Consider the following 16313-nt stretch of genomic DNA (forward strand, 5'->3'; position numbering starts at 1 on the left):
TTTACTGATACTAACCATATCATAGTTTGAATCATACAACAGTGCTAAATCCGTCTCTGATACCATCTATATCACAGATTGTGTCACACAACATTGTTAAATGATTTCCTGATACAAACCATATCATAGCTTGTATCACACCACAGTGGTAAATACTGTACTGATACTAACTATATCATAGCTTGTATCACACTACAATGCTTAATACTTTACGGATACTAACCATATCAGAGATTGTATCCCCCTGCAATGTTTACTACTTTATTCATACTATCCATATCATAGCTTGGATCAAACCACACTGTTTAATACTGTAGTGATACTAACCATATCAGAGTTCTTATCACACCACAGTGTTTAATACTCTACTGACACTAATCATATCATAGTTTGTATCACATCACAGTGTTTAATATTTTATTGATATTAACCATATCACAGCTTATATCACATCACAGTGTTTAATATTTTACTGATATTAACTATATCAGAGTTTTATCACACAACATTGTTAAATGCTATCCTGATACTAACCTTATGATATATTGTAACACACCACAGTGTTAAATACTTTACTTTTGCGAACCATAGTATATTTTTTATCACACCACACTGTTTAATACTCTATTGATACTAACTATGTCATAGCTTTTATCACACAACAGTGTTAAAAGCTTTACTCATACTAATCATATCATAGGTTTCATCAAACCACAGTGTTTAATGTTTTACAGATACTAACCATATCATAGTTTGTATCACACCACATTCTTAAATGCATTGCTGATATTTATCATATCATAGTTTTCATCAAACCACAGTGTTTAATGTTTTACAGATACTAACCAATTCATAATTTGTATCACACCTAAATGTTTAATACGTTATTGATACTAACCATATCAAAGTTTTTATCACACCATAGTATTTAATACTCTACTGATACTAACAATATTATATATTGTAACACACCACAGTGTTAAATACTTTACTTTTACGAACCATATTATACTTTTTACCACACCACACTGTTTAATACTTTACTGATACTAACCATGTCATAGATTTTATCACACAACAGTGTTAAAAACTTTACTCGTACTAACCATATAATAGCTTGTATCACACCACAATGTTTAATACTTTACTGATACTAACCATATCACAGAGTGTATTACACTAATAGCTTAATGCTATACTGATACTAACCATATCACAGATTGTATCACACTAATAGTTTAATACTTTACAGATATTAACCCTATAATATCGTAAAATCTCACCCAAGGGAAAAATTCTTTAGTGATACTAACCATGTCATAGTTTATATTACACCACAGTGTTTGATACTTTACTGATACTAACCATGTCATAGTTTATATTACACCACAGTGTTTGATACTTTACTGATACTAACCATATCATAGTTTATATTACACCACAGTGTTTGATACTTTACTGATACTAACCATATCATAGTTTGTATTTCACCCAAGGGAAACATTCTTTGCTGATACTAACCATATCATAGTTTGTATCACACCCCAGTGTTTAATACATTGCTGATACTAACCACATCAGTCCAGCTTACCGAGGTGGTTAAAGCACTCGCCTTGTAATCCAAGAGTCGTGGGTTTGAATCCGTGTCAAACCAAACATGCTCACCCTTTTAGCCGTGGGGGCGTTATATTGTGACGGTGAATCCCATTATTTGATGGTAAAAGAGAAGACAAAAGTTGGCGGTTTATGGTGATGCCTACCCGCATTACCTCTAATCTTACAATACTATGTAAGTAAAGGCTAGCGCAAATAGCTCTGATGTATCTTGGAGCGAAATTCAAAACAAACCACACCAAATTAACCATATCACAAATTGTATCACACCACAATGTTTAATACTTTACTGATACTAACCATATCACAGAGTGTATTACACTAATAGCTTAATGCTATACTGATACTAACCATATCACAGATTGTATCACACTAATAGTTTAATACTTTACTGATACTTACAGTTTTTATAACACCACAGTGCTGTTTACTTTATTGATACTAACTATACCATATCACATCACAGTGTTAAATATTTTAATGATACGCACCATATTATATCTTTTATCACGCCACAGTGTTTAATACTCTACTGATACTAATCATATTATAATCTTTATCAAACCATACTGTTTAATGCTTTACTGTTACTAACCATATCATAGTTTGTATCATACCACAGTGCTAAATACTTCTCCGATAATATCTATATCACAGATTGTGTCACTCTACAATGTTTAATACTTTATTGATACTAACAATATCATAGCTTGTATCACACAACAATGTTTAATACTTTACTGATACTACCCATATCAGAGGTTGTGTCACCCCACAATGTTTAATACTTTACTTATTCCAACCATATCATAGTGTTTATCACATCACAGTGTTTAATATTTTACTGATACTAACCACATCATAGCTTGTATCACATCACAGTGTTAAATACTATACTGATACTAAACATATTGTAGCCTGTATTACACCACAGTGTTTAACACTTTACTCATTCTAACCATGAAACAGATTGTATCACACTGATGATTTAATACTTTACTAATACTAACTACATCATAGCTTGTATCACATCACAGTGTTAAATACTTTACTAATATTAGTATAGCATAGCTTCTATTAAACCACATTATATAATAATTCATTGATACAAACCATATCATAAATCGTACAACACAACAGTGTTAAATACATCACTGATACTAACCACATCATAGCTTGTATTACATCACAGTGTTAAATACTGTACTGATACTAAACGAACCACATCATAGCTTGTATCACACCAAAGTGATAAACACTTTACTTATACTAATCATATCATAGCTTGCATCACACTACAATGTTTAATACTTTACTGATACTAACGATATCCTAGATTGTTTAACATTACAGTTTTTAATAGTTTACTGATACTAACCAAATCACAGTTTGTATCACACCACATTGTTTAATATTTTACTGATACAAACCATATAAGCCCGGCACGCCCAGGTGGTTAAGTCACTCGCCTCGTAATCCGATGGTCGCGGGTTTGAATCTTTGTCGCACCAAACATGCTCACCCTTTCAGCCTTGGGGGCGTTATAATGTTACAGCTAATCCCACTTTTTATTGTTAAAAGAGTAGCTCAAAAGTTGGCGATTGGTGGTAATGACTAGCTGCTTTCCCTCTCGTCTTACACTGCTCAGTTAGGGACGGCTAACGCAGATGGCTCTCCTGTAGCTTTGCGCGAAATTCAAAACAAACCAAATGAAACTAACCCTATCATAATGTTTAATACTTTACTGATACTAATCATATCATCATTTGTGCCACACTGTAGTGTTTAATACGTATCTGATACTAGCCGAAGAAATTCATATTTTATTTAATAATATACCATAAATATTTTGTGTTTAATCCTAAAAACAATGTAGAAATATGTTTTTGAATAATCTGTTGACCAGTGTGTCGATCTAGTTTGTAATAGATATAATAAATACACCTTTAAGCTTTCGACAGCTTTCACCTGCTTAGTGTAATCACGTAGTGTTGTGGTGGGTAGGAATTTTACTGTTAACGTTTTTACGTTACGTATTATTTGATTGAGTAATCTCATAATATATCATACTTTTCTGTAAATTTCTCTTGAAGTAAAGCGTTTCATATAAGAATCAGCCCATCAGTGAATAAAACATCACTCGCCAATAATTCAGTGATAAGTACCAAATCATGGAGAAAAGAAAGGAGTGGTATATAAGGGTACTAAAGTTCATAACCCTGTACTCTGGGGTTCGAAGTTTATTTGTCAGCTTAAAAACAAGAAACAATTATTTGTCGAGGAACACAAGAGGAATCAGGTATCATAATAAAAAGTTACGTATTGGTTGTATTATCTGTGGCTTTCAGGACTGCTGATAAGTCGGAACAATCGATAGTCCAGGTTTTGTAGCAAAGTCGAAAATCTACGAAATACGTGGAGCACATGAGGTATCAGACTTGGGATAAGAGCCCTAATTATGTTTAGCAACAACAGGTAATCACAACAGAGATTGCTACATAAAACCAAAGTGTACGTGATACTTTTAATAGCTGTATAGAAAGGTTAGCTGTTGAAGTAACAATCCCAACACAGGTCTACGAATCTAAACTTTTATAAAATTTGTTCTGGTTTTAATAACAGGGTTTCCATAATTCAGCTGCACAGATTTCGAAAGTAATATTCATTTTTTTTCTATCACCTAATAATTTTTTAGAAATTGAGAAGAAAAAAGAAAATTTTTACTCAGATCAAATTATCGTTTCGTTTACTACAATGAATATTTTTTTCATTATTATGTTTAGGTTCTATAATGACCGATAAGACCCTCACGTTGCGATCGGTCTAGAGAAATATATAAATGGTGATGTTCAACATTTTAAAAATAACAAAATGTGACCTGATTTTAATGAAAATGATTCACTTATGTAAATGTACATAAAATGTTTTCTAAACAATATTTACATGATGGAAGAAACCGATATTTTCAGATTCAGCGTTCAGGAATTATGGTATACCACGTAAACATTTAAGACAATAAAACCATCTCAGGCCTGCTTAATTCCAATGCATCTGTTTCTTTTATTTCATTTCTTTACTAATGTTTGTCGATAAAATTGAAAATTACGGGTTCTCCATGCTAGAAAAGAACTTCTGGTTCACCTGTAATATTATCCCTTCATTACACAATGTACAGCCCACTGAGAGCACTCAGAATAAACGTACACTTTATATACTCCTGGGTCGACTGTCTGAGTATTTATTATTATGATTTCCCTACTTAGGGGAATACCAAACGCCACTACTGAGGCAGGACTTTTAGTATATTAGACATAAGATTGTTTTTCATCAGTAACAGTAAATGTTCGGTTTATTTTTAAAAACAAAAAGCGTCCATTCTGGGTTCATTACAGTGAATATAAGTTTTGTGTTTAACACAGTAAACAAGTGAATTTTTATTCAGTAATATAAATGTTCGTTTTGGATTAAACACGGTTAATTTATGTTTTGTGTTAAATAAGTAAAGAGTTGGTTTATGCTCAAGACACTAAAGGTGTGATTTGTGTTCCTTACAGTAAAGGTCTCGGTTTATCATCATTAATGTTGTGTAGATGAGATTCACCGGTTTACTTAATGTAAGGAATAGACTTATGGAGAACGTTATTTTAAAATGTTCCAGTAATGATATGTTGGTTTAGTGGTTACTTAGTACTAGTAACGATGTACAGGTATTGTGATTAGGTCCAGTAATGACGTGCAGGTATGGTGGTTAGTACTAGAAATGATGTGTTGGTGTGGTGGTACTTTATTATAGTAATGATGTGTAGGTATGGTTAGTACTAGTAACGATGTACAGGTATTGTGATTAGGTCCAGTAATGATGTACAGGTATGGTGGTTAGTACTAGTAATGGTGTGCTGGTTTTGTGATTAGGTCCAGTAATGATGTACAAGTATTGTAGTTAGTACTAGTAATAGTATGCTGGTATGGTGGTTAGTACTAGTAACGATATGCAGGTATGGTGGTTAGTACTAGTAATGATGTGCTGGTGTGGTGGTTAGTACTAGTAACGATGTGCTGGTGTGGTGGTTAGTACTGGTAATGATGTGCTGGTGTGGTGGTATATTATTATGGTAATGAGGTACTGGTGTGGTGGTTACTTAATTATACTAATGATGTATTGGTGTAATGGTTAATTCTAGTAATGATGTACAGGTATGGTGGTTAGTACTAGTAACGATGTGCAGGTATGGTGGTTAATACTAGTAACGATGTGCTGGTGTGCTGGTTAGTACTAGTAATGATGTACTGGTACTTTATTATAGTAATGATGTGCAGGTATGGTGGTTAGTACTAGTAATGATGTGCTTGTGTGGTGGTACTTTTTTATAGTAATGATGTACAGGTGTGGTGGTTAGTACTAGTAACGATGTACAGGTATTGTGATTAGGTCCAGTAATGATGTACAGGTATTGTGGTTAGTACTAGTAATGGTGTGCTGATATGGTGGTTAGTACTAGTAACGATGTGCTGGTATGGTGGTTAGTACTAGTAACGATGTGCTGGTATGGTGGTTAGTACTAGTAATGATGTGCTGGTGTGGTGGTTAGTACTAGTAACGATGTGCTGGTGTGGTGGTTAGTACTGGTAATGATGTGCTGGTGTGGTGGTACTTTATTATAGTAATGATGTACAGGTATGGTGGTTAGTACTAGTAACGATGTACAGGTACTGTGATTAGGTCCAGTAATAACGTACAGGTATGGTGGGTATTACTAGTAATGATGTACAGGTATTGTGATTAGGTCCAGTAACGATGTGCAGGTATGGTGGTTAGTACTAGTAATGATGTGCTGGTGTGGTGGTATTTTATTATAGTAATGATGTACAGGTATGGTGGTTAGTACTAGTAATGATGTGCTGGTACTTTATTATAGTAATGATGTGCAGGTATGGTGGTTAGTACTAGTAATGATGTACCTGTGTGGTGGTACTTCTTTATAGTAATGATGTACAGGTACGGTGGTTAGTACTAGTAACGATGTACAGGTATTGTGATTAGGTCCAGTAATGATGTGCAGGTATGGTGGTTAGTACTAGTAACGATGTGCTGGTGTGGTGATTAGTACTAGTAACGATGTTCTGGTATGGTGGTTAGTACTAGTAATGATGTGCTGGTGTGGTGGTTAGTACTAGTAACGATGTGCTGGTGTGGCGGTTAGTACTGGTAATGATGTGCTGGTGTGCTGGTATTTTATTATAGTAATGAGGTACTGGTGTGGTGGTTACTTAATTAAAGTAATGATGTATTGGTATGATGGTTAATTCTAGTAATGATGTACAGGTGTGGTGGTTAGTACTAGTAACGATGTACAGGTATTGTGATTAGGTCCAGTAATGATGTGCAGGTATTGTGGTTAGTACTATTAATGGTGTGCTGGTATGGTGGTTAGTACTAGTAACGATGTGCTGGTATGGTGATTAGTACTAGTAACGATGTGCTGGTATGGTGGTTAGTATTAGTAACGATGTGCTGGTGTGGTGATTAGTACTAGTAACGATGTGCTGGTATGGTGGTTAGTACTAGTAATGATGTGCTGGTGTGGTGGTTAGTACTAGTAACGATGTGCTGGTGTGGTGGTTAGTACTGGTAATGATGTGCTGGTGTGGTGGTATTTTATTATAGTAATGAGGTACTGGTGTGGTGGTTACTTAATTAAAGTAATGATGTATTGGTATGATGGTTAATTCTAGTAATGATGTACAGGTGTGGTGGTTAGTACTAGTAACGATGTACAGGTATGGTGGTTAGTACTAGTAACGATGTACAGGTATTGTGATTAGGTCCAGTAATGATGTGCAGGTATTGTGGTTAGTACCATTAATGGTGTGCTGGTATGGTGGTTAGTACTAGTAACGATGTGCTGGTATGGTGATTAGTACTAGTAACGATGTGCTGGTATGGTGGTTAGTATTAGTAATGATGTGCTGGTGTGGTGGTTAGTACTAGTAACGATGTGCTGGTGTGGTGGTTAGTACTGGTAATGATGTGCTGGTGTGGTGGTATTTTATTATGGTAATGAGGTACTGGTGTGGTAGTTACTTAATTATAGTAATGATGTATTGGTGTAATGGTTAATTTCTAGTAATGATGTACAGGTATGGTGGTTAGTACTAGTAACGATGTACAGGTATTGTGATTAGGTCCAGTAACGATGTGCAGGTATGGTGGTTAGTACTAGTAATGATGTGCTGCTGTGGTGGTTAGTACTAGTAACGATGTGCTGGTGTGGTGGTTAGTACTAGTAATGATGTGCTGGTGTGGTGGTTAGTACTAGTAACGATGTGCTGGTGTGGCGGTTAGTACTGGTAATGATGTGCTGGTGTGGTGGTATTTTATTATGGTAATGAGGTACTGGTGTGGTGGTTACTTAATTATAGTAATGATGTATTGGTGTAATGGTTAATTCTAGTAATGATGTACAGGTATGGTGGTTAGTACTAGTAATGATGCGCTAGTGTGGTGGTAGTTTATTATAGTAATGATGTGCAGGTATGGGGGTTAGTATTAGTAATGATGTGCTGGTGTGGTGGTACTTTATTATAATAATGATGTACAGGTATGGTGGTTAGTACTAGTAACGATGTACAGGTACTGTGATTAGGTCCAGTAACAACATTACAGGTATGGTGGGCATTACTAGTAATGATGTACAGGTATTGTGATTAGGTCCAGTAACGATGTGCAGGTATGGTGGTTAGTACTAGTAATGATGTGCTGGTGTGGTGGTACTTTATTATAGCAATGATGTACAGGTATGGTGGTTAGTACCAGTAACGATGTGCTGGTGTGGTGGTATTTTATTATAGTAATGATGTACAGGTATGGTGGTTAGTACTAGTAATGATGTGCTGGTGTGGTGGTACTTCTTTATAGTAATGATGTACAGGTATGGTGGTTAGTACTAGTAACGATGTACAGGTATTGTGATTAGGTCCAGTAATGATGTGCAGGTATGGTGGTTAGTATTAGTAATGATGTGCTGGTATGGTGGTTAGTACTAGTAACGATGTGCCGGTATGGTGGTTAGTACTAGTAACGATGTGCTGGTATGGTGGTTAGTACTAGTAATGATGTGCTGGTGTGGTGGTTAGTACTGGTAATGATGTGCTGGTGTGGTGGTATTTTATTATGGTAATGAGGTACTGGTGTGGTGGTTACTTAATTATAGTAATGATGTATTGGTGTAATGGTTAGTTCTAGTAATGATGTACAGGTATGGTGGTTAGTACTAGTAACATTGTTACTATGGATCATTTACGTAAAAAAAACCAGAAAACACAACGCATTGTTTTCCAGTAGGCGTAACAAACGAACTGGTCTCCAGTCTGACTTGGATAGTTTGTTAAACTGTATAGTTACTGAAAAAATAGTTTTGTCCAAAATGTTTCGCTATAATTAAACATTTCGATGTACACTTGTTTTAATGTAATAATCACAATATCTTACCTTTAAAACCAGGAAATCCATGTTGTAAAAACCGTTGCTGATGTGTACAAGACTGCTATCTCGGCAGCAAGAAATCCGTTGTCTAAACGTTGTATCTACAACTCTTTATGAGGAACTAATCTCTCAGACTGTTATCTCAGCAGCGAGAAATTTGTTGTCTCAGTATAAACTACTTTACATGATATCCGTTCTTTTAAAATCAACAGCATTATTTATATACCTTTATTTAATGTTAAGTTAAATAACTGTGAACACATAACTAAAATAACGACCTTTTTTAACATTATGTAAGATTAAAATCGTTATTCATCTCGAAACAACAGGAGTTTTAGACTTGTTGTCTAGACTTAACCCTTGACACGATGAAGATGTTTTTAATGGATAGTTCTTCCCGTAACCTCTTCTTGACTCCACTCCAGCAGTGTTCCAAGAGTCCGAGTCACTAGAACATTTGACGAAGGCTTTCTGTTCAAAAACTGTGATACAGTGTGAAATGTATACACATTATGAATCGCTTGCTTGATACGTCAAGCGACCACTGTCTAACTAACCTTGTAACATAAACGTGCTTATCGACTGGCTTTCTGCATTAAGCCTCAAGGTTATTTAGGAAATGTTCATCACATGAGAGCAGATTGTCTTGCTACATTAAGAATAACATGTGTATTTCACACTTACCTTCGGTGTTCACCAAACAGTAAACATTTGGTTATAATGAAACTGGCATTTACTTAAGCACGTTAAATCTCTACTGAATATAACTTGCAAACTGAATCTCTGCTGTCAACGACTTGTAATGCACACTGAACATTTTGTAAATTGTCAATGAATAACGCACGCTAAATCCCTTGTGAAAGTTTGTCAAATAAGATAGGATGGAAGGCGGCTAGTAAATACCAACCAGTGAGTTATATCTACTAATCCTTCTAATGTTAGATAAAACAGAAGGAAGCTAGTGAATACCTACTAATGAGGCATATCTACTAATGCTCCTAATGTTAGATAAAACGGAAGGCAGCTAGTAAATACCAACCAGTGAGTTATATCTACTAATCCTTCTAATGTTAGATAAAACAGAAGGCAGCTAGTGAATACCTACTAATGAGGTATATCTACTAATGCTCCTAATGTTAGATAAAACGGAAGGCAGCTAGTGAATACCTACTAATGAGGTATATCTACTAATGCTCCTCATGTTAGATAAAACGGAAGGCAGCTAGTGAATACCTACTAATGAGGTATATCTACTAATTCTCCTAATGTTAGATAAAACGGAAGGCAGCTAGTGAATACCTACTAATGAGGTATATCTACTAATGCTCCTAATGTTAGATAAAACGGAAGGCAGCTAGTGAATACCTACTAATGAGGTATATCTACTAATGCTCCCAATGTTAGATAAAACGGAAGGTAGCTAGTGAATACCCACTAATGAGGTATATCTACTAATGCTCCCAATGTTAGATAAAACGGAAGGTAGCTAGTGAATACCCACTAATGAGGTATATCTACTAATTCTCCTAATGTTAGATAAAACGGAAGGCAGCTAGTGAATACCTACTAATGAGGTATATCTACTAATGCTCCTAATGTTAGATAAAACGGAAGGCAGCTAGTGAATACCTACTAATGAGGTATATCTACTAATGCTCCCAATGTTAGATAAAACGGAATGCAGAAATTCAAGAGCAACTCTTGGTTCCCTCTATTCGAATAGTGAGGTTTTTGTTATGGTAGAAACATGACGCGAATATAGAATTTCCTTTGGCGTACTAAACATGTTTCCAAAACCAAGTTTTTATGTGTTGTTTTGTTTCATTTTCACTAAACATGTTTCCAAAACCGAGTTTTTATGTGTTATTTTGTTTCATTTTCACTAAACATGTTTCCAAAACCGAGTTTTTATGTGTTGTTTTGTTTCATTTTCACTAAACATGTTTCCAAAACCAATTTTTTATGTGTTGTTTTGTTTCATTTTCACTAAACATGTTTCCAAAACCGAGTTTTTATGTGTTGTTTTGTTTCATTTTCACTAAACATGTTTCCAAACCGAGTTTTATGTGTTATTTTGTTTCATTTTCACTAAACATGTTTCCAAAACCGAGTTTTATGTGTTGTTTTGTTTCATTTTCACTAAACATGTTTCCAAAACCAAGTTTTATGTGTTGTTTTGTTTCATTTTCACTAAACATGTTTCAAAACCGAGTTTTATGTGTTATTTTGTTTCATTTTCACTAAACATGTTTCCAAAACCGAGTTTTTATGTGTTGTTTTGTTTCATTTTCACTAAACATGTTTCCAAAACCAATTTTTTATGTGTTGTTTTGTTTCATTTTCACTAAACATGTTTCCAAAACCGAGTTTTTATGTGTTGTTTTGTTTCATTTTCACTAAACATGTTTCCAAAACCGAGTTTTTATGTGTTGTTTTGTTTCATTTTCAGATAGAATCACTAATTTTATTCCATAACCTTTTGTGTCTATCAGAAGTTAAACACAAAGCTACACCACTTGTTATCTTTGCTTTTTTTCACCACATGTATCGAAATCTGTTTGTTACCAGTAAACCATTGTTGACCTTACGATAGAAAACAAACTTCACCATATTTCAAAAAGCTATTATTTATAACTTTCGTTCTCTGCAGTGTACCTTTGCCCATTTAGGATATATTTAGATTTATGGTTTGCAAGGTAGACATGAGTGAATAATAATAAAAACAGTTCTTCTCTCAATCCATCATCTCGAGTGAGAAGTGTAAAAAATCCTCGCTAGAATCAAAGATAGACTCATAAATCTCTGATATTGTCAAAAAGTACAGCAGTTTACTGGCGCATGACAAGCATTAATGATGAAATAATGTAGAGCACTCCAAGAAAAACCACTTTTAAAGTACATTTCAGTAGAGAGATGAATTATGGCTCTTACCTTAAATGTTCGCTTTCTTTTCAATTATTTCGTATAAATACAAAGTTAAAATTAATGTTTCACAAACTTTATAGATATGGTTGACCAACTGAAGCGACTAGTGAATTAAACTTATGGTCATTGTTTATAAGGTTGTTTTTCTTTAACAGACGACGCCTCCTCGCGTGTGGAATATTAAACAAATATTTTCTGATCGACATTCTTTTGGGAGACGTTTATTTAAGACCTTTAGTACAAAGTTACGAAAAACATTATTCGCGCATGAGTAAATCATCAGCACGCACCGCCACCTTTTCTCTGGTTGAATAATAGGATATGACTGTTACACTTACATCGCACGTACGGCCTCAAAGAGCACATCACATTTGTATTATAAATGAACAGAAACACGAAACCTTTGGATTACCAAAGGACAGCTTTAGGTGTACAACAGTCCACATGTGTTAGATGATGTGGTAAATGACATTTTTAGGATTACATCATTTCCTTTTGTTCAAAGTTTCGATGAAAGAACAGCTTTAAGTGAGTAGCAGTTCCCTCGTATTCAGTGTTTTGATAAAGGGACAACTTTAGGTAATCAACAGTTACCTTGTGCTCAATATTTTCAGTAAAAGAACATTTTTTTTGGTATAAACCATGATCCTTGAGTTCAATATTTTAATAAAGGTACACATTACTTTACATCTGTTCAGTGTTTTGGTAAAAGGATAGCTTTAAAAAACAGCAGTTCCTCTGGGTTTGCCCGGCATGGCCAAGCGTGTCAAGGCGTGCGACTCGTAATCTGAGGGTCGCGGGTTCGCATCCCGGTCGCGCCAAACATGCTCGCCCTTTCAGCCGTGGGGACGTTATAATGTGACGGTCAATCCCACTATTCGTTGGTAAAAGAGTAGCCCAAGAGTTGGCGGTGGGTGGTGATGACTAGCTGCCTTCCCTCTAGTCTTACACTGCTAAATTAGGGACGGCTAGCACAGATAGCCCTCCAGTAGCTTTGTGTGAAATTCAAAAACCAAAACAAACAATCCTCTGGGTTCAGTGCTTTGATTAAACGACAGCTTTATGTGTACAGTAGTTCCCTTTTGTTCAATGTTTTGGTAAAATCATAGATTTAGGTATACATCAGTTACTCTGTGTTCAATGTTTTTGAAATAGGACATTTCGTGTTCAATGTTTTTGAAATAGGACATTTCATGTTCATTTTTTTTTGGCGGAAGAAAAGCTTTAGGTATACATCAAGTCTTTTGAGTTCAATGTTTTAGTAAAAGAACAGCTTTATGTATACAGCACTTCCGTTGTGTTTAATGCTTTGGTAAAAGAACAGCTTTATGTATACAGCACTTCCGTTGTGTTTAATGCTTTGGTAAAAGGACAGATTTTAGGTTTAGGTGTACAGCAGTTCCATTTTCTTTCAATGTTTTGGTAAAATCACAGCCTTAGGCATACAGCAGTTCCCTTGTGTTTAATGTTTTAGTAAAAGTACAGCTTTAGGTGTACAGCAGTTCTCTTGTTTTTTAGTAAAATGATAGATTTAGATATACAACAGGACACTTATTTTCAGTATTTTTCATTGTTTTAGTAAAAGGACGTTTTTTTTAGGTATAGAACAATTCTCTTGTTTTTCAAGGTTTGCATAAAAGGACAGCTTTAGGTGTAAAACAGTTCTCCTGTGTTTGAAGTTTTGGTAAAAGGAAAGTTCTCTGTGTACATCAGTTCCCATGAGTTCAGGGTTTTGGTAACAGAACAGCTTTCGGTATACAGCAGCTCCCTTGTGTTCAATGTTTTAATAAAAGAAAAGCTTTAGATGTTTACCAGTTCCTTGTGCTCATTGTTTTGGTAAAAGGACATATTTAGGTGTACAGCTGCTATCTCGTGTTTACTGTTTGGTAATAAAACAGTTTGAGTATACAGCAGTTCCTTTGCGTTCAGTGTTGTGGCAAAAGAACGTCTTTAGGTAGACATCAGTTCCTAGTGTTCGGTGTTTTGGTAAAAGTACAACTTTAGGTGTACAACAATTCATTTATGTTGTTTACTGTTTTGGTAAAAGGACAGCTTTAGGAGTACATCATTTCACTTATGTTCAATATTTTGGTAAAAGAACGACTTTACGTGTACAGCATTATCCTTGTGTTCAATGTTTAGGAAAGTGACAGCTTTAGGTATGCAACAGTTCCATTGTCTTCAGTGTTTTGTTAAAAGTACAGCTCTAGGTGTACAGCAGTTCTTTTGTGTTTAATCTTTTGGTCAAAGGACAGCTTTAGGTGTACATCAGTCTCTCTGTGTTTAATGTTTGAATAAGAGAACAGTGTTATGTGTACAGCAGTTCCTTTGTGTTTAATGTTTTAATAAGAGAACAGTGTTATGTGTACAGCAGTTCCTTTGTGTTTAGTGTTTTGGTGCAAGGACAACTTTAGGTATAAAGTAGTTCCACTGCATTCAATGTTTTCTTGAAAAGACAGCTTCGGGTTACAAAAGTTCCCTGTGTTCAGTGTTTTGGTAAAAGGACAGCTTTAGGTATAAAACGTTTACTTTGTGTTGAATATTTTAGTAAATGAATAGCTTTAGGTTTACAGCAGTTCCTTTGTGTTCAGTGTTTTGGTCCAAGGACAACTTTAGGTATAAAGTAGTTCCACTGTGTTCAATATTTTGGTAATTAGACAGTTTTAGGTACAAAATTGTTTCATTGCTTAATGTTTTTTTTTTTTAATAGAACAGCTTTAGGTGACAAAAATTCCCTTATGTTCAATGTTTTGGAAAAATCAGAACTTAAGGTATTCCACACTTTTCTTATGTTCATTGTTTAGGTGATGGGACAGTTTTTAGGTGTACAGCTGTTCCATTATGTTCATTGTTTTAGTAAACGAACAGCTTTAGGTGTTCAGCAGTTCCCTTTTTTTCATTGTTTGTTCCTTTCTTTGAATACTTTTAGAAACTTTGTACTTTAAGTAACTGACTTTGATAACTCATAGGTAATTTTTGAGAGTTATAGTTTCCATATTATGCGTTATGGTGATATTTTAGTCAGAAACCTATCCTGAAAGGTTTTAATTCTCTAGATAGGTATGATGTTTTAAAATACATAAACCATATTATTCATTTTTATTACCGTTATTAAGTGCAGATCTAAGCCAAGTCAGTCATCAACCACACACCATGTCGCATAACATTTTCAACTTTAGGATTAAACATACGTGAAAATCCTACGACGACTAAGCGTTCGTACTGGGGATGTATAAAGCTCACACACTAGGTTTGATCCCTACAGTGGAAGCAACATTGTGAAAGAACTAACTGTCCACACATTTTGTGTTCAATGTCACCTGTGTTTGATCTCATTTTCTTGTAGTACTGTGCTAAGCCTTGTTTCTTTTCATTTACTGTTAAAAAAAATTAGAAGTCGTTACGATTATTTCAGTAATAAGTGCAAATATTGCTATAAGGATTATTGAACCACGTTTTAAACTATTTCAAGAGTTAGCACCAACTAATTATAAGAAACTAATTTATTGCGGAGGGAAAAACGAAAAACAAAAAACCATCGTAAGTTTCTAGTTGTGCCGGTACAGCTACGCTGCCTGGTGAGGAATAATTTAAATAATTATGGTATGTATGGTTTTCGTACAGTAAAACTAAGATATAACGAACTGTTATTTCAGACAGATTCTTGACGAACCTACCAATCATTGTTATAACGTAAACATCTTTTTCAAGCTTATGACAGAATATGATTATTAGGCCTACATACTTGAGGAACCTACCAATTATTGTTATAACGTAAACATCTTTTTCAAGCTTATGACAAAATATTAGTATTAGGCCTACACACTTCATCCAGTCTCTTAGTGATTGAAGTCTGTATCCACTGGTTCATTTCTTGCTGACGACGAGTTTCCTTTAATTCAAAGTTTATTAAACCATCTCATATGGTGGCTATCAAAACAATTTATATAAACCGTTTATCAATTTGCACTCCTCTTCTAAGATAGCGAAGCATGATTATAATGAATAATGTTTCCCAAAATACATTAGAATCAGGCTTACTCTATTTTTGACACTGAATTCTTTATTCAGTTTCTTTCAGTTTTTTCTCCAAGAAACGTAAAGTATGTAATAATATTTTAACCTCACAAAGTGTACCACACCTCCTGCCGACGACGCATAGGGGGGAAAATCGAGATTTCGAAATTACTAACGTTTATTTTTTAGTACGCGTGGAATACTCATGAGTTCGCTAAGCCTGCTTTCTGTTACGTTGCAATTTCTTGGCACGCAGTGAATTTCGTAATATTAA

The 16313-nt window shown here is 34.8% G+C and overlaps 1 protein-coding gene across 3 annotated transcripts in view; it reads right to left on the minus strand.

The window, feature by feature from the left end:
* LOC143243870 (PDZ domain-containing RING finger protein 4-like) overlaps window positions 1–16313 on the minus strand; it is a 283466-nt gene that overhangs the window by 93921 nt on the left and 173232 nt on the right. Inside the window, exon 1 of one of the 3 annotated variants that reach the window (XM_076487629.1) lies at window positions 9104–9610. The exons of the other annotated variants lie outside the window; for them this stretch is intronic. Coding sequence (XP_076343744.1) covers window positions 9104–9124 — 21 coding nt within the window. The 5' untranslated portion in view covers window positions 9125–9610. Of the gene's footprint in view, window positions 1–9103; window positions 9611–16313 lie in introns of those variants that run through there. 3 annotated transcript variants of the gene reach the window in all.

Source organism: Tachypleus tridentatus, chromosome 1 (assembly GCF_004210375.1).
Source record: "Tachypleus tridentatus isolate NWPU-2018 chromosome 1, ASM421037v1, whole genome shotgun sequence".
Taxonomy (NCBI): Eukaryota; Metazoa; Arthropoda; class Merostomata; order Xiphosura; family Limulidae; genus Tachypleus; species Tachypleus tridentatus.